The 15,171-nt window shown below is 34.5% G+C and overlaps 1 protein-coding gene across 8 annotated transcripts in view; it reads left to right on the top strand.

Moving 5' to 3' along the window:
• The window catches only part of PTPN5 (protein tyrosine phosphatase non-receptor type 5), a 74,816-nt gene that overhangs the window by 34,801 nt on the left and 24,844 nt on the right, over positions 1-15,171 (top strand). For 6 of the 8 annotated variants that reach the window (XM_081940424.1, XM_081940429.1, XM_081940428.1 and 3 more), the window contains 3 exons: positions 11,640-11,821; positions 12,152-12,271; positions 14,928-15,011. In XM_081940424.1, coding sequence (XP_081796550.1) covers positions 11,640-11,821; positions 12,152-12,271; positions 14,928-15,011 — 386 coding nt within the window. Of the gene's footprint in view, positions 1-9,720; positions 9,753-11,639; positions 11,822-11,899; positions 11,986-12,151; positions 12,272-14,927; positions 15,012-15,171 lie in introns of those variants that run through there. The other 2 variants (XM_081940426.1, XM_081940430.1) reach the window with 2 other exon arrangements.

The raw sequence follows: 15,171 nt of genomic DNA, 5'->3' as shown, positions 1-15,171 counted from the left end.
ACATTTGCCCGGCTCAAATTCCATTGCAATATCTTGCCTGAATATATGGACCGTGTTGAGTTGCAATTCTATTTCAGATGGTGTTTTTCCATATAGCATCAGATTGGCCATGGAAAGAAGGTGTGTTAGCCTGTGAGATGTTTTTGATGTTTGATTGCCATCGCCTGACTTGTTTGGTATTGTTGACAGGGCAATCAATGCAATGACAAATAGTAGTGCTAGGTATGAAAGATTCTTGAAAGATACTTGAAGATTCCTCTTTCAATATTAACCCCTCCCAGTTTATCATCATTGACAAGCAACCGTGTCTTGCATTCTACCACTGATCTTTGCACAAAGCTTGTGATTTTTCTACGGACTCCTGTTATTTCTACGCACTTGATTATTCAATCATGTGGCAGGGAATAGAGTGCCTTCCTGTAATCAATCCAAACTATATTCAAGTTGGTCTTCCTTCTCTTGCAGTTCTCCAAAAACATCTTGTTTATTCAAAGCTGATCTTTCATTCCTGTGCTATCTGTTCACTAGGGAAGAGTTTGCTTTCAAGTAGATCCTTTTGGACTGCTTCAGTTACCACATCAGTTAACAATGGTTGGTTTGTAGATAATTGGCTTTGTCTGTTTTTTTTTTAACATACTGGCCATGTAATACTTTGCCTTGTTATGTAGGTTTTTCCAGAGATTAGCCAATATTCAATTTCACCCCCCCCCCCAGTATGTTGTTAAATTGCTTGTCAGTGAGTAGGTATATAGACCAATCAGATGTTTCAACTAAAAACCATGCAATGAATCTTCACCTGGTGCTGACTAATTCTGGGTCTTCTCCCTTTTCTTCACAATTGCTGCTGTTATTACAAGTTTTTTTATTCACCCTTTTCTTTATACTCACCCAACTCCTTTATCCAAGCTGCAGTCTTATTATATTATTATATTTTTTCAGGTTGCCCCGAACTGCACTGTTTCTTCTTTGTCAGATGTTGACCAGTTCACTAGATCAGTCTCTCCATTGATAGATTGGTAGAAATGTTTCTGATTTGTCTGAAATGGGAGATTCTGCCTTTAGTATGCAGTTCGAGTTTCATAACTGATCTTCTTGGTATAACTGCTATTTGTTGTTTTGTTATTTCCAAAGCTTCCTTAATCTTACTTGTTTCTGGGTGATATTTGTTGATCAGGTGTTCTTCTTGCTGTTCAGTTTCTTTTATTTCATCTGTTCTAGCTTGCTTGCATTTGATCTTAGCATTCTGGTCTTATTTTCCAGCCAAACCTTCCATTTTTGTGATAACTGTTTATTATTATTATTTTACAAGTTCAGTTCTGAACATAAGAGATGGCAGGGTACAAAGAAAAACAGTTGTTGTTCTTTATGTTAATTAACTTTCTGTGATACCATACATTGATTTGTAATTCATATCTCGACATATAGAGCAAATAGAATATTTTTCTCTTGCTCTAATATAGATTTAAATGTTCTTTTTCATAATTCTGGTGAATTATTTCCTTTTTCATGGATCTGCAGCTCTTGGATCTTGTGTTGCCTGATGAACTCTAGCCATTTGATACATAGCGGGTGTTTGAACATAGAATATAGTGACTAATATGCAGCTAGACAATGTTCATGGTGAGATTAAATAACACAAATTAGAGATGCATCTTAAGCAGCTGATTACTATCACATACAGAAACAAAGAACAAGTCAGGAACTTGTCTTCTGTAATGCTCCTTACCTATCCTTCTTTGGGATTGTATTCATTATTAATGAGGAACTCCTACGCGTAACCATTTGTTTGAGAAGAGAAGTATATATTCCAGTGCCGCTGTTGAACAGAAGGCTGCATTGACTGATTCATTGTCCCTTGAGGCGCTAATAGAACAACAAATGTTCTTGAGATACGAGAACATTTGAATAACTGAATAAAACTTCTTGTCATAGACCTTTATACATGGAATGATGTGGATTGTGTATAAATAACAAAAGGAGGACAGCATATGTGAAAGAAATAATGAAAGTGTAGGCTACAGAAAGCAGCAATGTTTTTCTGCTTTCTCAAGTAGAAAACTTCCAACTTACCTTAGGTTAACTCCAATTACTAGTGCCATTGATTTTCTTCGCCCACTTTGCAGCTGATTGTGGAGGATCACTGAGTGAAGGCTTAATGTTGGACTGCTCACACTCTGTGACTATTATTTAGTGACTTTGAATTAGTGTAATTATTGCCTGAATATATATTTCGGGTTTTTCTCATATCTGATATGGGTACCTTTACTTTTTTTAAAAAAATGCTTTTTTTTAAAGTTTCACAATGCTAAAACATAATATCAAGTGAAATCATAAAAAAAACAAATAAAAGAAATTCAGAGTGCAAAAGAAAAAGAAGATAAAAGAAAAAAAATAGAAAAGAAGAAGACTTAACCAAGCAGCTCCCGATCTTCCTTGCAACAAATAGAGGCAGGTTAATTTTTCCATACCCACTATGAAATTACATATGTGGTTTACTTCTTCTCATAAATATACTCCCACCGTATCCATTCACAAATCCAAAAATTGTAATTTCTGTTCAAGTGTCAGCAAAAATTCCATAAAAGATGGGTTTGTTTATTTTTTTGATGTGCATGGAACAGAGAGAAATAAAATTCTAAGCATAATATTTATGGAGTAAACAAAAGTTGGTGATGACATACAGCTTTTGGGATACCATCTATATGAGCCATTAATGTCATGTAGATGTTAAATAGAAGGAGAGAGAGAGAGAAAAGCTACAAAGGACATCCCCAGAATAGAAGCCTCTGATTTGACCTCTTTTCCCCATCAATATTGATTTAAATCATCCTGGAAAAAAGGTGAACTGTCCTAGGACAATACCTCTATTCCCAATTCTCTGAGCCAGCCCTGACTGTCTAAAAGCTTCTGAGTGATTAAGGAGCACCTAGGTAGGTGTACTATCCCCTGCCAAAGGATATGAACGAGTACAATCATTAGTGTGTCAGTACTACGGCCAGACCTGAATCCTGACTGAAAGGGGTCCAACTAAACCGTTTCTTCTAGGTCCTTCTGGAGCTGTTTCTTAACATTTTAATGATCATGTTGCTTTTATTAATTATTACAGTCCTACTATGGACCATCCAATTTTTAAAATAAGCAAATAATACATCTTTTTAGCTTAGCTGCAATGAAATAATTGTGGATGGAACTGTTAATCAAGTTTTAGATTTATTAAATTGTAATATAGTTCCACCTAAATTTATTTCTCTTACGTAGATTATGTTACAAGCTTCTTTGCTGGAATTTAACCTGAATATATGACAAACTTTAATACTCTTTTTTTTCCAACTGTGCTTGTTTGCATTTAAAAAAAAATCTCAATCCTGAATAAGCTGCATAGATAAACATAATATATGCAACAATAACACTAAACAGTTTGTTAAAAACACTTGGCAAATTGAATATTTACTGAACTAATAAATTATTAGCCTTTCTTCCACAAGGCTTATATAATGGTATCTTACTGTGCTGAATGAAATGAGGCAGCTGAAAAGGGGTGGTACAGCAAGAGCTCATTTTTTGCAATTCTTTTTCTTGGAATCGTCTTAAATACCATAATGAAACTCCACTGGAGTTTAGAAAACAACACAGAGAATTCTACTTCCTAATCTGAATTTTCTTTAAGTGAATCACCCACAATCACCCATATCCAACCAATTAAAGCATACTGAATAATTTAACCCAGTACTACTTAAAATTCATATTTGAAGACAGGAATTCTGATTTTATCTTCTCTGACACAAACCATACTGTATAAATTTAAAACCCAGATTTAAAATCTGATGTATCATTGGACTGCTTAAAAATCGAATAATAATCCTTGTGTTCTTATCAGCTAGTAGAAAACTTACATGTTGGCCTAATTTCTCTTTAGCTGTTTTAAGAGTTTTATTTCTAGAAGTATTTTTTTCCAGACTCCCTTAAAATGGATCCATATTTGTTTTTCTTGGTTTTGGTACTCTACTCTTGGCTTGTACATATCATCAGTGTCTAAACATACGTAAAAATGGTTCCAAACTGAAGAAAACTGGTTTTGTAGCTTTTAAAAGCACAAGAATAAGCAATAACAAAGTGTATTTATTACCTTGTATATCAGCATCATATAGGCCCATGATGGTGAACCTATGGCACACGTACTTTAAGAGATGTAAAAAATGGAATCAGAGAACATTGAAATATTGAATAACTACTTTAAAACAAACATTTATATCAATACTAGAATTATATATGTTTGATTAATGTAAAAACCATTGTTATTATCATTGTTTGTATCAAAATGAATTATACGCAGAGGCCACACTGTTCATGTATTGATATTGATGTATATTTAAAAGTAAAAATTCAATAAAACTTTTTTAAAAAAGAAAAGAAAAGCACAAGAGAACTTGAGTTATAAGATAGGTTGCTACTATTCTTCAATGACTGTGGAGAAATTTTAGTTTGGATCTCAAGTTCTCTGAAATCAAGTCATCCTCATTCTCAGAAATTATTGACTTGACTATTATAACATGCAAGCAAATGCAGAATCTCCAAGATCTGGATTAGCAATAACGTCATCCTTGAGTACTAGGGTGTCAATGGCAAACTCCCTTTCCAATTACAGAAAATTCTTTTAAAAATAACCCCCCTAAATCTCTTACATTGCTGAGCAGCTGAGAGATTGATATTTTTAAATAAAATCTGAAATTTAGTTATGAACTTGCAAGATGTTTATGATCTTGCAGTAGATTGTAGAGTAAAATCATTGAATGCTTGCAAGATTCTTTTTTAATGGGTGACTTGTGCCATTGCCCAGAGTTGCACGAAGGCCTCCAGCACATGATGATTCTTGAAATAATGGAAGTTCAAGCTACCAACTTTGCAGTCACAGTCTTTCTACAACTGCAAGAAACAAGAGACCTGTCAATTGATTCTAGTAAAAAGAATACAATAACCTTTTCACACATAATCTAAATAGTTTTGTTTTTGCATGTAAAACACATTCATTATGGCTTAGGGCTACATGAATCACCTAGTCAGTAATTCTTAATGTGGAATTAACATGCAACAGACATTTTGAAAGAAAATAGAATCGGAGGGGTTGTTAGCTAAGGTCACAGAAAATTTTTGGAAATGTCAGGCATAAAAGATTAAGTCAGCGTGTGGAGGTGTAATAAAGCTGACATTGCTACTCATGCCTATGCACAGAAATCTTCTCAACTAATGGTTAGCACCTGCTAGGAGTTAAGGGTCAACAGAATTCAAGTGAAGTTAGGCTGCTTCTAGGCTAGTCCCTCTTAACTTCACTCCCAGGTTCTGCCGGTCCTTCCTTTATAGGAATCAACAGAATGAGTTGGAAGAAGAAATGTAATAAATATATGTAAAATGAAAATATGGTATTAGAAAATTTATTTTATAAGCTGCTATGACTGTTGGTTTTAATTGACATAAATTATCGCATTCTACGACACTGCATGTATTGTATTTGAGAAGTGTTCGACTACAACTGCTATTCTCCTAGCTAATAACTTACCCAACTGTTGAGAATGTGATGTTGCACTCCCTTACAGCTGAGTAGCACCACACAGGAAAGCATTGTCTAATGTGCAGAATGTTTTGAAGACACCAGTAAGATTTCATGAGAAAACTAAAACCTGAAGCACTGCCATTACTAACCATTTAGTATTCAAGGAAGTGGGACATACTTAATTTGGCACTTTGTTCATACTTAGAACAAAGTGCCAAAACAATCACAAATCTATAGTTATAAAGGTTACAAAAATTGCTTGGTGAGGATGTACCTTTTTTCCTAAAGAAGCTGGTTACATTTTTAATTATGCAAATTATTTCACAACTTCAGTTATAATTTGCACTGTTCTAATTTGCAAATACAATTAAGCATGTGCAATTCAAGTGTGATTTATTTTACTCAGGCAATGTAAGTTATTTTTTTTTTGTTAAGTTCTTACTATTAAATTCTTACAGTTTAACCCCAATCTACATTTATTCTCTTCTATTGGAGTTCTTACTAAGGAGTCCTCCAGTGCGATTTCAAAAGAAAAATAAATGTAACATTCTAATAATACACTGGCATGCAGAGGAATGCAGTACATAATACAATTGCTAATAAGTATGAAAAGCGGCCTTTTAAATGTTTGCTGCTTAACATTCATTTTTTTAAAAAGACTAGATTCATTTTCATTTTAAAATAGAATCCCTCCTGCTTTTCTTTTTAAGGGCAAAGAAATATCGCTGTGCTCTAGAAAGGGGAAAGAAGTAAAATAAATTATCCCCACGTTCTTCTCTTTTACATGCTGTTGTTTTTACAATAAACATATACGGTGTGACCTTCAAGTTTTGGCTTAGTGCTGTTCTTTCATTTAATTAAGACTTTCTTGAAAACTATTGTGTTCTTAACAATGCTAAGAGTCCCTGTTTGCCTGAAGTAGAAACCTTGCAAGGAGAAAAATCAGATGTTTGAGGACTCATGAGTAGGTGCTTTGCCACCTTGCTATTAAGCCATGAGCTGCACACACCATTACAGTGTGCAAGCAATTGATGCAGCAAACACACAGCAACTCATCAGAGCAATGTATCAGCACAAAGAACACACTTTCATATTCATTTGATGCTAATTGTGAGTGTCTTTGGGAAGGAACCACTCTGAAAGAAGAGCATGTAGCTTAACACAACTTAAGCACAGCCTAGTCCGTTTTTTTAGAAAAGCGTAGGTGTGCTTTGTTGACAGCAATTATTTTTTCAACTTATGCCTTTGTCAGGGTGTGGGTGATGGCTTCATTAAAAAGCAAATGGGAAGAAGAGCTCTTTTGTCATATTTCAGAGAAAGCAATAAGTTACTGAAATTATTTGTGCTTGTCATGAAGGGGAAATTCATTTCTTTATACATTTTCTTCAAATTATTCTAGAGAGAATTAAACTTTGCATAGAAATTATGTATGGTGACTTTGGTATCTCTTTGTTTTTAGGGATTAAAAAAAGAGATGAATTCTACACACTAATTGTCCTGGGAGCCACCCCATCTACCAACAGAGAGCTTTTCTATGTTGATAGAAATCAACATTTGAATCAGACAGTTTGTAGTGTCAATTCTAAGGCTTCACTTTCCATATCTAAAGCAATTTTATGTTGTATACCTGTTTCACTCATCGCATGAACATGTTGATTTGGTTCACACATTGCCGAAGGCCACAACTTACTTCACAATGGTTTGCAGATAAGGTACAGTTGACTAGATCTACATCAAGTGATGCATCATATGTTTGAATGGGCGCTCTACCTGGCTATGAACCTCGCTGAGAAAATAGGCTCATTTTTTTTTAAAGTAAGATATTTTTATTCTTAGAATAATGAAATACAAAGGAAAATAAGATCTACACTGGATAATAACACAAAAACAACTACTAAACATACATAAGACATTTATAAAAACATGCAAAACTTTCTAGAAGAACACTTGCCCCATTCCTTTTGTTTATTCCCCCAATTGCTGAACACAAACTAAATATTTATATTTTCCATTAAAAATGAAAGATTATTACTAGTATATATTTAAATCCTTTCATCTATTGGTTTTGAACGGTCTCATTATGTTTTCCTTCAAAGTCATATTCCAAGTGCTTCAATTTGCCCTGCTATATAATATGTAATATATACAGGAGCCATTTTTGATTAAATTGGTTGAGTTTCTGTTAGGAATATATACTGATAATTTTGCCATTATTGCATATTATCCAATATTGGTCTTACAATCTGATATAACCAACAAAGTTCCCTTTTTTCCAATGTTGTACCAGATTAGCTCTTATAATTGTCAGCATTTATCTTAGTAAATTGTGATATTTTTTATTTAGGTTTTCTTGAATTATACCTAACAAGAATCTTTTAGTTTAGTTAAAATGTGATTTTCTTAGGATTTTCTGAACATGTTGATACCTTTTTTCCTAGTACTTTTGAATTCTTTTATACAAGTACCAGATAGGACAAAAAGTTCTGTGTCTATTATGGAATTTCCAATATTTATTTTTATATGATTTTTCTAATTTGGTCATTATTGATAGATTTATATACTGTATCATCCTTATTGTTGCAACTATGATCATTTCTTTTAAGTTTTGCATTAACTTCATCTTACTTTTATTTGTTCCATTTTCATGTCATATTTTAATAACAGTTTTTTTTATTTGTCCTAACAGGTGATCTTAGTTTTGTATGAGAGTTACAAATTCAATGATCTTTTTCAAAATAATTCCTTCCATCTTGAGATCACTTTTTAAAAGTAAATACATTAAGCAAATTCCTACCTTCATTGAATAGCTCTGCCTATGTTTCCTGAATCTTGATATTGGCCTGTATGATTAAATCTTTCTTACAATAGTTGTCCTTCAAGTAAATGATATTGGATAATGAAGGTAATGGGGAACTCCAGATTTTATATCTGGATAATTCACCAAGTCTATATTTATTTTCATGAACTTTTTAATATTTCCCTGTAATTGAATAATGGTATATTAGTACTACATCATCTGCATAGCATTTAAACTTTTATTCTCCTGCACTTTAATCATAAGTATTTGTCTCTTTTCAAGTGTTGTTTGCTAAAACTTCTAAAGCAATTTCAAATAATAAGAGAGAGAGAGGTGCCTGGTGTCTTTGCTTACTGGAAAAGTTGTAATGAGTTTTTGTTTGCTATAATCTTTGTTTGCTATTGATATATGATATACACTCAAATTTTAAATTTTTCTCTTGAATGCATTTTGTTTAAAATGAAGACAGGTTTGAATTTTTGTTCAGTAACCATAAACATGTACAATACAAACAAATATTTCTCTGATCAGGATCAAGCTACTTTCAGTCATGATTGATAGTTCACTATGTTTTTCATTTATTCTACTCTACTGAATTGTTAAGAATTTTTTAAAAAAACTGGTTTGTAAACTAGATTGAGACCACTGTTTAAGTTGTATACTTTTATTTCAGTTCTGTCTGACGATTCAACATCAGATGTTCACAGCTGTTTCTGATACGTGCTGTTTACTATTAATAAAGACAAGGCTAGGAAACATTTATAAGTATAAAATGCTGCCGTCTATGACAATGTGTCACTTGGAGTCTCTGGCTCCAAATTAATTATGTCCCAGATTCCTTTGTAAAATTGAGGCTACATGTTTTCTTCCATATTTAACTATACAAGTATGGTTTAAATGTCCTTCAGAGTGAAACATTATATTACAGGTAGTCCTTGACTTATAACAGTTAATTCAGTAAACGTTTAAAAAATGATTTATGACTGTTTTTCACACTTGTGGCCACTGCAGTATTTCCATGGCCATGTGATTTATATTTGGATGCTTAATATCTGACTCACATTTATGACGGTTGCAGTGTCCTGGGGTGACATAATCACCTTTTGCAACGTTCTGACAAGCAAAGTCAAACCAGGTTCATTTAATATCTGTGTTACTAACTTAATAACTGTAGTGATTCAGTTAACAAAATTGTAAAATGGGGATATAACTCACTTAACAAATTTCTCACTTAGCAACATAAATTTTCTGCTCAATTGTGGTCGTAAGTCAAGAACTACCTGTACTTGTAGGTCTCCATGCCAATCTGCTGCTGGTTTCTGACTTAGTATTTATTCTCCCTATTGAAGTTGTTTATCTCTTATCTTCTTTACAGGAAACTATGAATTAAGAAAGTGGTAGGAAAAGGTGGGAGTTGATAGCATATTCTGTACATTCATAGTTTGCTAAGCAAGGCTGTCAGAGGTGGTAATACTTCACCCTTAGTCATTGCTTGGAAAAATTTACCTATGTGTGCAAAAGAGCCTACTCTCATCCAGCTGCCAGATGCATGTACAGCCCCCAGAATTGGTCATTTGGATTGATAATTACGAGAATGATCCCACACATCTGTACTTTCAATGTGTCTGGAGGTCGGGAAAGACTAGAATAGTATGTAACCAGGCACCAAAGCTATAGCCCTTCTTCTTCTACCTTCTTCTCTTGACTAAGATGCCGTTCTGTCATAAAAACCATCCTCTGTGAAATAATGGAGAATGTTTCTTTACTTGCCCCGTCTCTTCATTCCATATGAAATGACAGCTGGACTGAGTGGGTGCAATGTGGAAATTAATGTGTGGAAAGACATGGTGACTCACCGGAGACTGTTTAAAATCAAGCCTTCTCCAGTGTTTTAGCACATGGCTTCTCTTCAGTTTGCTCAGACAGGGCAAGAGGCCATCTGTGGGAGGGAATGGGTAGGAGAAGAGGGCTGAGAACTGAGGCAGAACGTTCAGCATATTAAAATCAAGATGGATTCAGCTGAGGGGAGGAAACTTGTATTTGTATTTCTAGCCATTTATGAATTTCAGGTCAATAATTTCTAACCAGCAGATTCCCTTTGTGATAGTCACAATCCATTTCTATGTGTAACCCACACATATTTTAGTAATGGATGTGGGAGTGGGGGGAGAGAAGTATACTAATGCAATTGTGAATTATGTATCTTTGATCTTTAGGTAAAAATTAACTGTTCTTTATTCTGAAATAAATGCATGGCTTGAGAACGATGTCTGTTCTTAGATTTGTTGGTACATTTATAGAAGAAATAGTTACTTGAGTTTCATTCCAAGACTTCCAGTCAAGCCTTTTTGTGAGCTTGCTCAGAAGTGGATTCAATGGGGTATAAATTTTTTATCAAGCTTCATTTTTAGATACACAGACCTGTGGCTGAATCCCAATTGAAATTTGCTTTCAGTTAAACATACATAACACGTACTTTCTTCACTTTATAGCCCGGATTTGCCCGAAAACAGCCTTGGCACACAGTTGGGACAGCAGTGAGGAGACATGGTTTGTCTTGAAGACTCGCTTCTTTTTTCCTCGTTGCCAAATCTTCCTCCAGCAGTTCAAAATAGCCAAAGAAGGCATGTTCTGAAATAAATCAAAGTGAAGCAATGTAGCTGTTTTGCTCTTAGAAATTGGTATTGATGTTGGGGAATATTATTACATTATGGCTCAGAAATGCTTCATTTTCACAATAGTATCCAAGCTCCATATGTGGGTGATATGTTCAGTTTCTCAGTAGGCATTATTTTGATGAGGCTACATAAAAAACTATAACTGTGGTTTGAATACTGTGAAACCTATGAAATACTTTCAGATAACTTTTTTTTATCAGCATCTTGAAATGATGCCCTTCAATAATCTTTATAAAAGGTTTAAGGAATTAAATCCAATTCCTTAATTTGTTAAACAATTAATGCTTTCATCTTTTACAGTGTGTCGAATCAGAAAATCAAAGACTGGTGCATTTGTTTTAAAACAGCCTAAATGATTTAAGGGAAATGAGAAAACCCCAATTTTGTTGCTCTAGAGGAAAAAAAAGTGCAGTACTGTTTCCAGTTTTCTTTTTTCTAAGGAAGGTTGCCAGGACTTCCATGACATCCTATTCATATCTACGAGTGCATTTAAGGATCGTCATTACAAGTTTGGCATATAGTAATTTTACCTTCAGAATTGATTATGTACTCTAGGTTGTTTCGGTTGGAACACGGGCAATACAATCTCCTGATTGTATCATTTTTATTTCTGAAGGTATTTTCAAGTCAGCAGAAATGGAACCACTGAATGGAACAGACGGCCAGCCAAAAGAACAAAGCAAGACAGAACCACCTCTGAAAAGTGTTGAAGTGTCTCCATACCATCGTTGGGTGACCTGGTGGAATGGGATGACAACAAGCGGAAATCTGTATCTCTTTATCCTCTCCCTGTTCTTGGTAAGGATTCTATCTTAATTGGGATGGACATTGCTTTCTGACAAAAGAAAAGGAAAACATTGCTTTTGTTTTTTTTAGATTCATACATTTTAGGGGCAGATTTCCCACGTCATAAATGCTGATATAGCTGAAATTAAATCAAAAGATGTGCCGTGTTACATCAGGTAACTCAGTCTTTTTATTCAAGTTAATTTTGCAGCTGCAAAAAGCCTCTGTGTTTTAAAAATAGGATGATTATAAATAGAAGATTATTTATTGAAATCTTGGATCTGCTATTTAACATTTAAAAAGTGCAGTAACCTCACTGTTCATGATCTGTTTAAACCACAGGTTTTCTTCTTTATGTTTTGGTGTGGTGGATGTGAGACAATCCCAGCAGTTCAGGATATTTTGGCTGTCTTGTCCAAACTTGTTCATCCATCACAACTGTTGGATTCAAATTCTAACAAGGTGTGTTCAGTGATTTCAGTATACTTCAATGTGATGTATCAATGATCTTTTTGGTAGTGCTAATATCTTCTTGGATGAAATATTAATAATTCATGTAATGCATAAAGTAGTGTTCATTATACATTATGAATAGCTTCTCTAGCTAAATGATGAATAAAGGAGCAGTTTTGAACTTGACATTAGCACTGTACAGACCTCATTGAACAAATGGAAACTGCATAATATTTCCTGTTAAATGCACCACGGTGTTTATAAAAGACAGGCAAGGATATTCGCTTTGAATGAACATTTGTGTCATTTCTTTCCCTTTTCTCAAAAGGATGTTTGGAAACAGAAGCTCTTAAGCTACATTCAACATCACACGACTGAATTTCTATTTGCAAATTATACTTCCCTTTTGTTTGTCCCATAGATGCTTTTTCAAGAGGCAATTCAAGAAGTGAAACATCTTCAAAGAGAGAGCAAAAAAGAGAAAAACCAGAAAGTCCAGTTGCCTCTTGAAAAAGCACCTTTGGGGCAACCTTGACCTGGATGACTGAGAATCTCCATAGACATTTCCCTTTTGTTTATACCCCGCCTTCCTCAGTCTATCCTGTGTGCTTTCCGGATCCATTTCAAAAGATCTTCCTGGGCAGATCTGGGGTTCTCAAGGGGGCACCAGAGTGAAAGAGGAACTTCATCAGTCATGATTGAAACTAACTTATTATAATTTCCTGAAGTTAAAAAAAACCATTGAACATCATGATTCTGATATATGTTATAAATGCCATTGTTTTACTCCTGATGTAAAACTGCTTCATTCATACCTGAGTTATGTCAGTTCAGGAAAACTATCTGAAAGCAATATCACACTGATAATATAAAGTATAATTGGATTGCATTTTCTGTGATGGGTTGTAAAGATTTAATAGCTTGGAGTGCTCTGAGTTATTGCTACATCCTTATTCATCTGAGTCCCTTTTCTTTATTCATTGCTCTTGGCTATATCTCTGACTCATTTCTTCTCTTTTATTGGCCTTATGCCACCATACAAATTGGCAGTCCTATCATAATCACTTCCTTTCTCCAAGCTCTAATTGTACATCTTTTGCCACTATAGTTGCTGTTGCAGGGCCCATTTTTTTTGTAGACAGTAATGTGTTGTAAAAAGAACATTAGCAATAGGCTTATAACAGAATAACAGAATTGGAAGTCTTCTAATCCAACCCTCTGCTCAAGCAGGAAAGTCCCTACCATTTCAAACAAATAATTGTTCCAATTTCTTCTTTAAAACCTCCAATGTTGGAGAACCCACAACTTATGGAGATAATTCGTTCTTAATAATTGTTCTGTCAGAAAATTTCTCCTTAATTCTACATTGATTCTCTCCTTGATTAATTTCCATCCATTACTTCTTATCCTGCTTTCAGGACCTAAACTGGAACAATTACAATTTGTCTTCTACCCCTTTTTTCCCTAGAGGTATGGAGCTTTAGCTTCTAACAGGAATGTAAATAGAGCTCTCTTGTCCCTCAAGGCAAATCTTTCAAACAGGGGTCACTTAGGTAGGGTGAGTGAGAGAGCTCAGGTGCTGAGCTCCTCCTAGGCTGTGGCAAATGATGGAGGGATGGGAGAAAAATTAGATACACAGATGTTTGTTTCCTACTGCTACTCCTCCTACTGCAGCAGTAGGACTGAACCAAACAGAAGACTTACAAGACAGTGGCCAGGAATGAAAACTGGAGAAACCACCAAAACTTCTCCAAGCTCTGCCTCTACCACATAATCTAGTTCTTCCTTCCACTCCATTTCTGGTGGATCTTAGTAGTAGCAATGATTATAGAAGTGATTCTGTAGAGAATAAAGAGGATGGACTTGACAAGAAAGGGAAGATCAAGGGAACAAGCAGATTTTGTTACTATATTAACAATATATCTATATTAAAATAATTTTAAATCTATGTGGCGTCTGTTTCTTGGTCTGGTTTACCGTTTCAAGTAGAATCTTTGTTTTATGCCCAAGTATGGATCTGGATTCCAAAGGATTTAGATAATCTTTTTCCAGCATACTCCAGAATTATTCAGTGACCAAGAGTAGGTTATAGCTTGAGTAATAATTATGAAGGGTGTCTGGGTTTGGAGAAGACCTCCAAGGAGTGGCAAACTACAGCCCCTTTTAAAGTTGCTAACTTGCTCTCCAGAAGTTAAGCCTTAGCCATTGTCTCATCTCAGGGCCCTTTCTCTACCGAGTAAACCTTTCATTATCTATTTCAGAAGTCAAGAAAGGTGTGCTTAATTATCAAAGATGTGAAACTAGCAGGTTTTTGACATTTATACTTCCCTTGGTTTCTTCCCGTTTTTTGATCATATTTCAGAAATTTATAATTTCACGTTCTTTTTCTGAATCAGTTCATAACATCATACATGACTTAAATAGCCCCCAGTTACCGAGGGGAGGTTAGTTGTAGTTTGATGAATTGGAAAAAGGTTTTATTTTAATGAGTGAGAAAAAATAATTTATTTTCAAGTTTGAATTGTTAATATTTGGTCAAAAAATTAAAATGCTTTACATAATTTCACAGCCACCTTCAGAACAATTTCATACATTACATTTTCTTGCATGCCTCTCTGGGTCTTTCACTACCCTAAAATAACTGTAGGTTTATATTTCTCCTTAGAATCTGATCAGAGATGAAGGTAGCATGGTGTCTTGCCTCATGCTGTCTCTGTTCTCCCTTGGCTTGCTACTCATAGCAACATTGGTAAGCTGACATCTTGGAAGCATTTAATTTCAGTTTGCTGAATACATTAATAATTTCTGAGTTTCCTTAGAATGTTCTACTGGTGAAAAATAAGCTTAAGTAAGCCCTAGCAATGTACGTATATATTTCCATAAACATTATTCTTTGATAGATTCTGGGA

This window comes from Natrix helvetica, assembly GCF_964273705.1.
Source record: "Natrix helvetica genome assembly, chromosome: 1".
In the NCBI taxonomy this organism is placed as follows: Eukaryota; Metazoa; Chordata; class Lepidosauria; order Squamata; family Natricidae; genus Natrix; species Natrix helvetica.
Note: the sequence above shows the minus strand (reverse complement) of the source record. Positions and strands in the feature narration are given on the sequence as shown.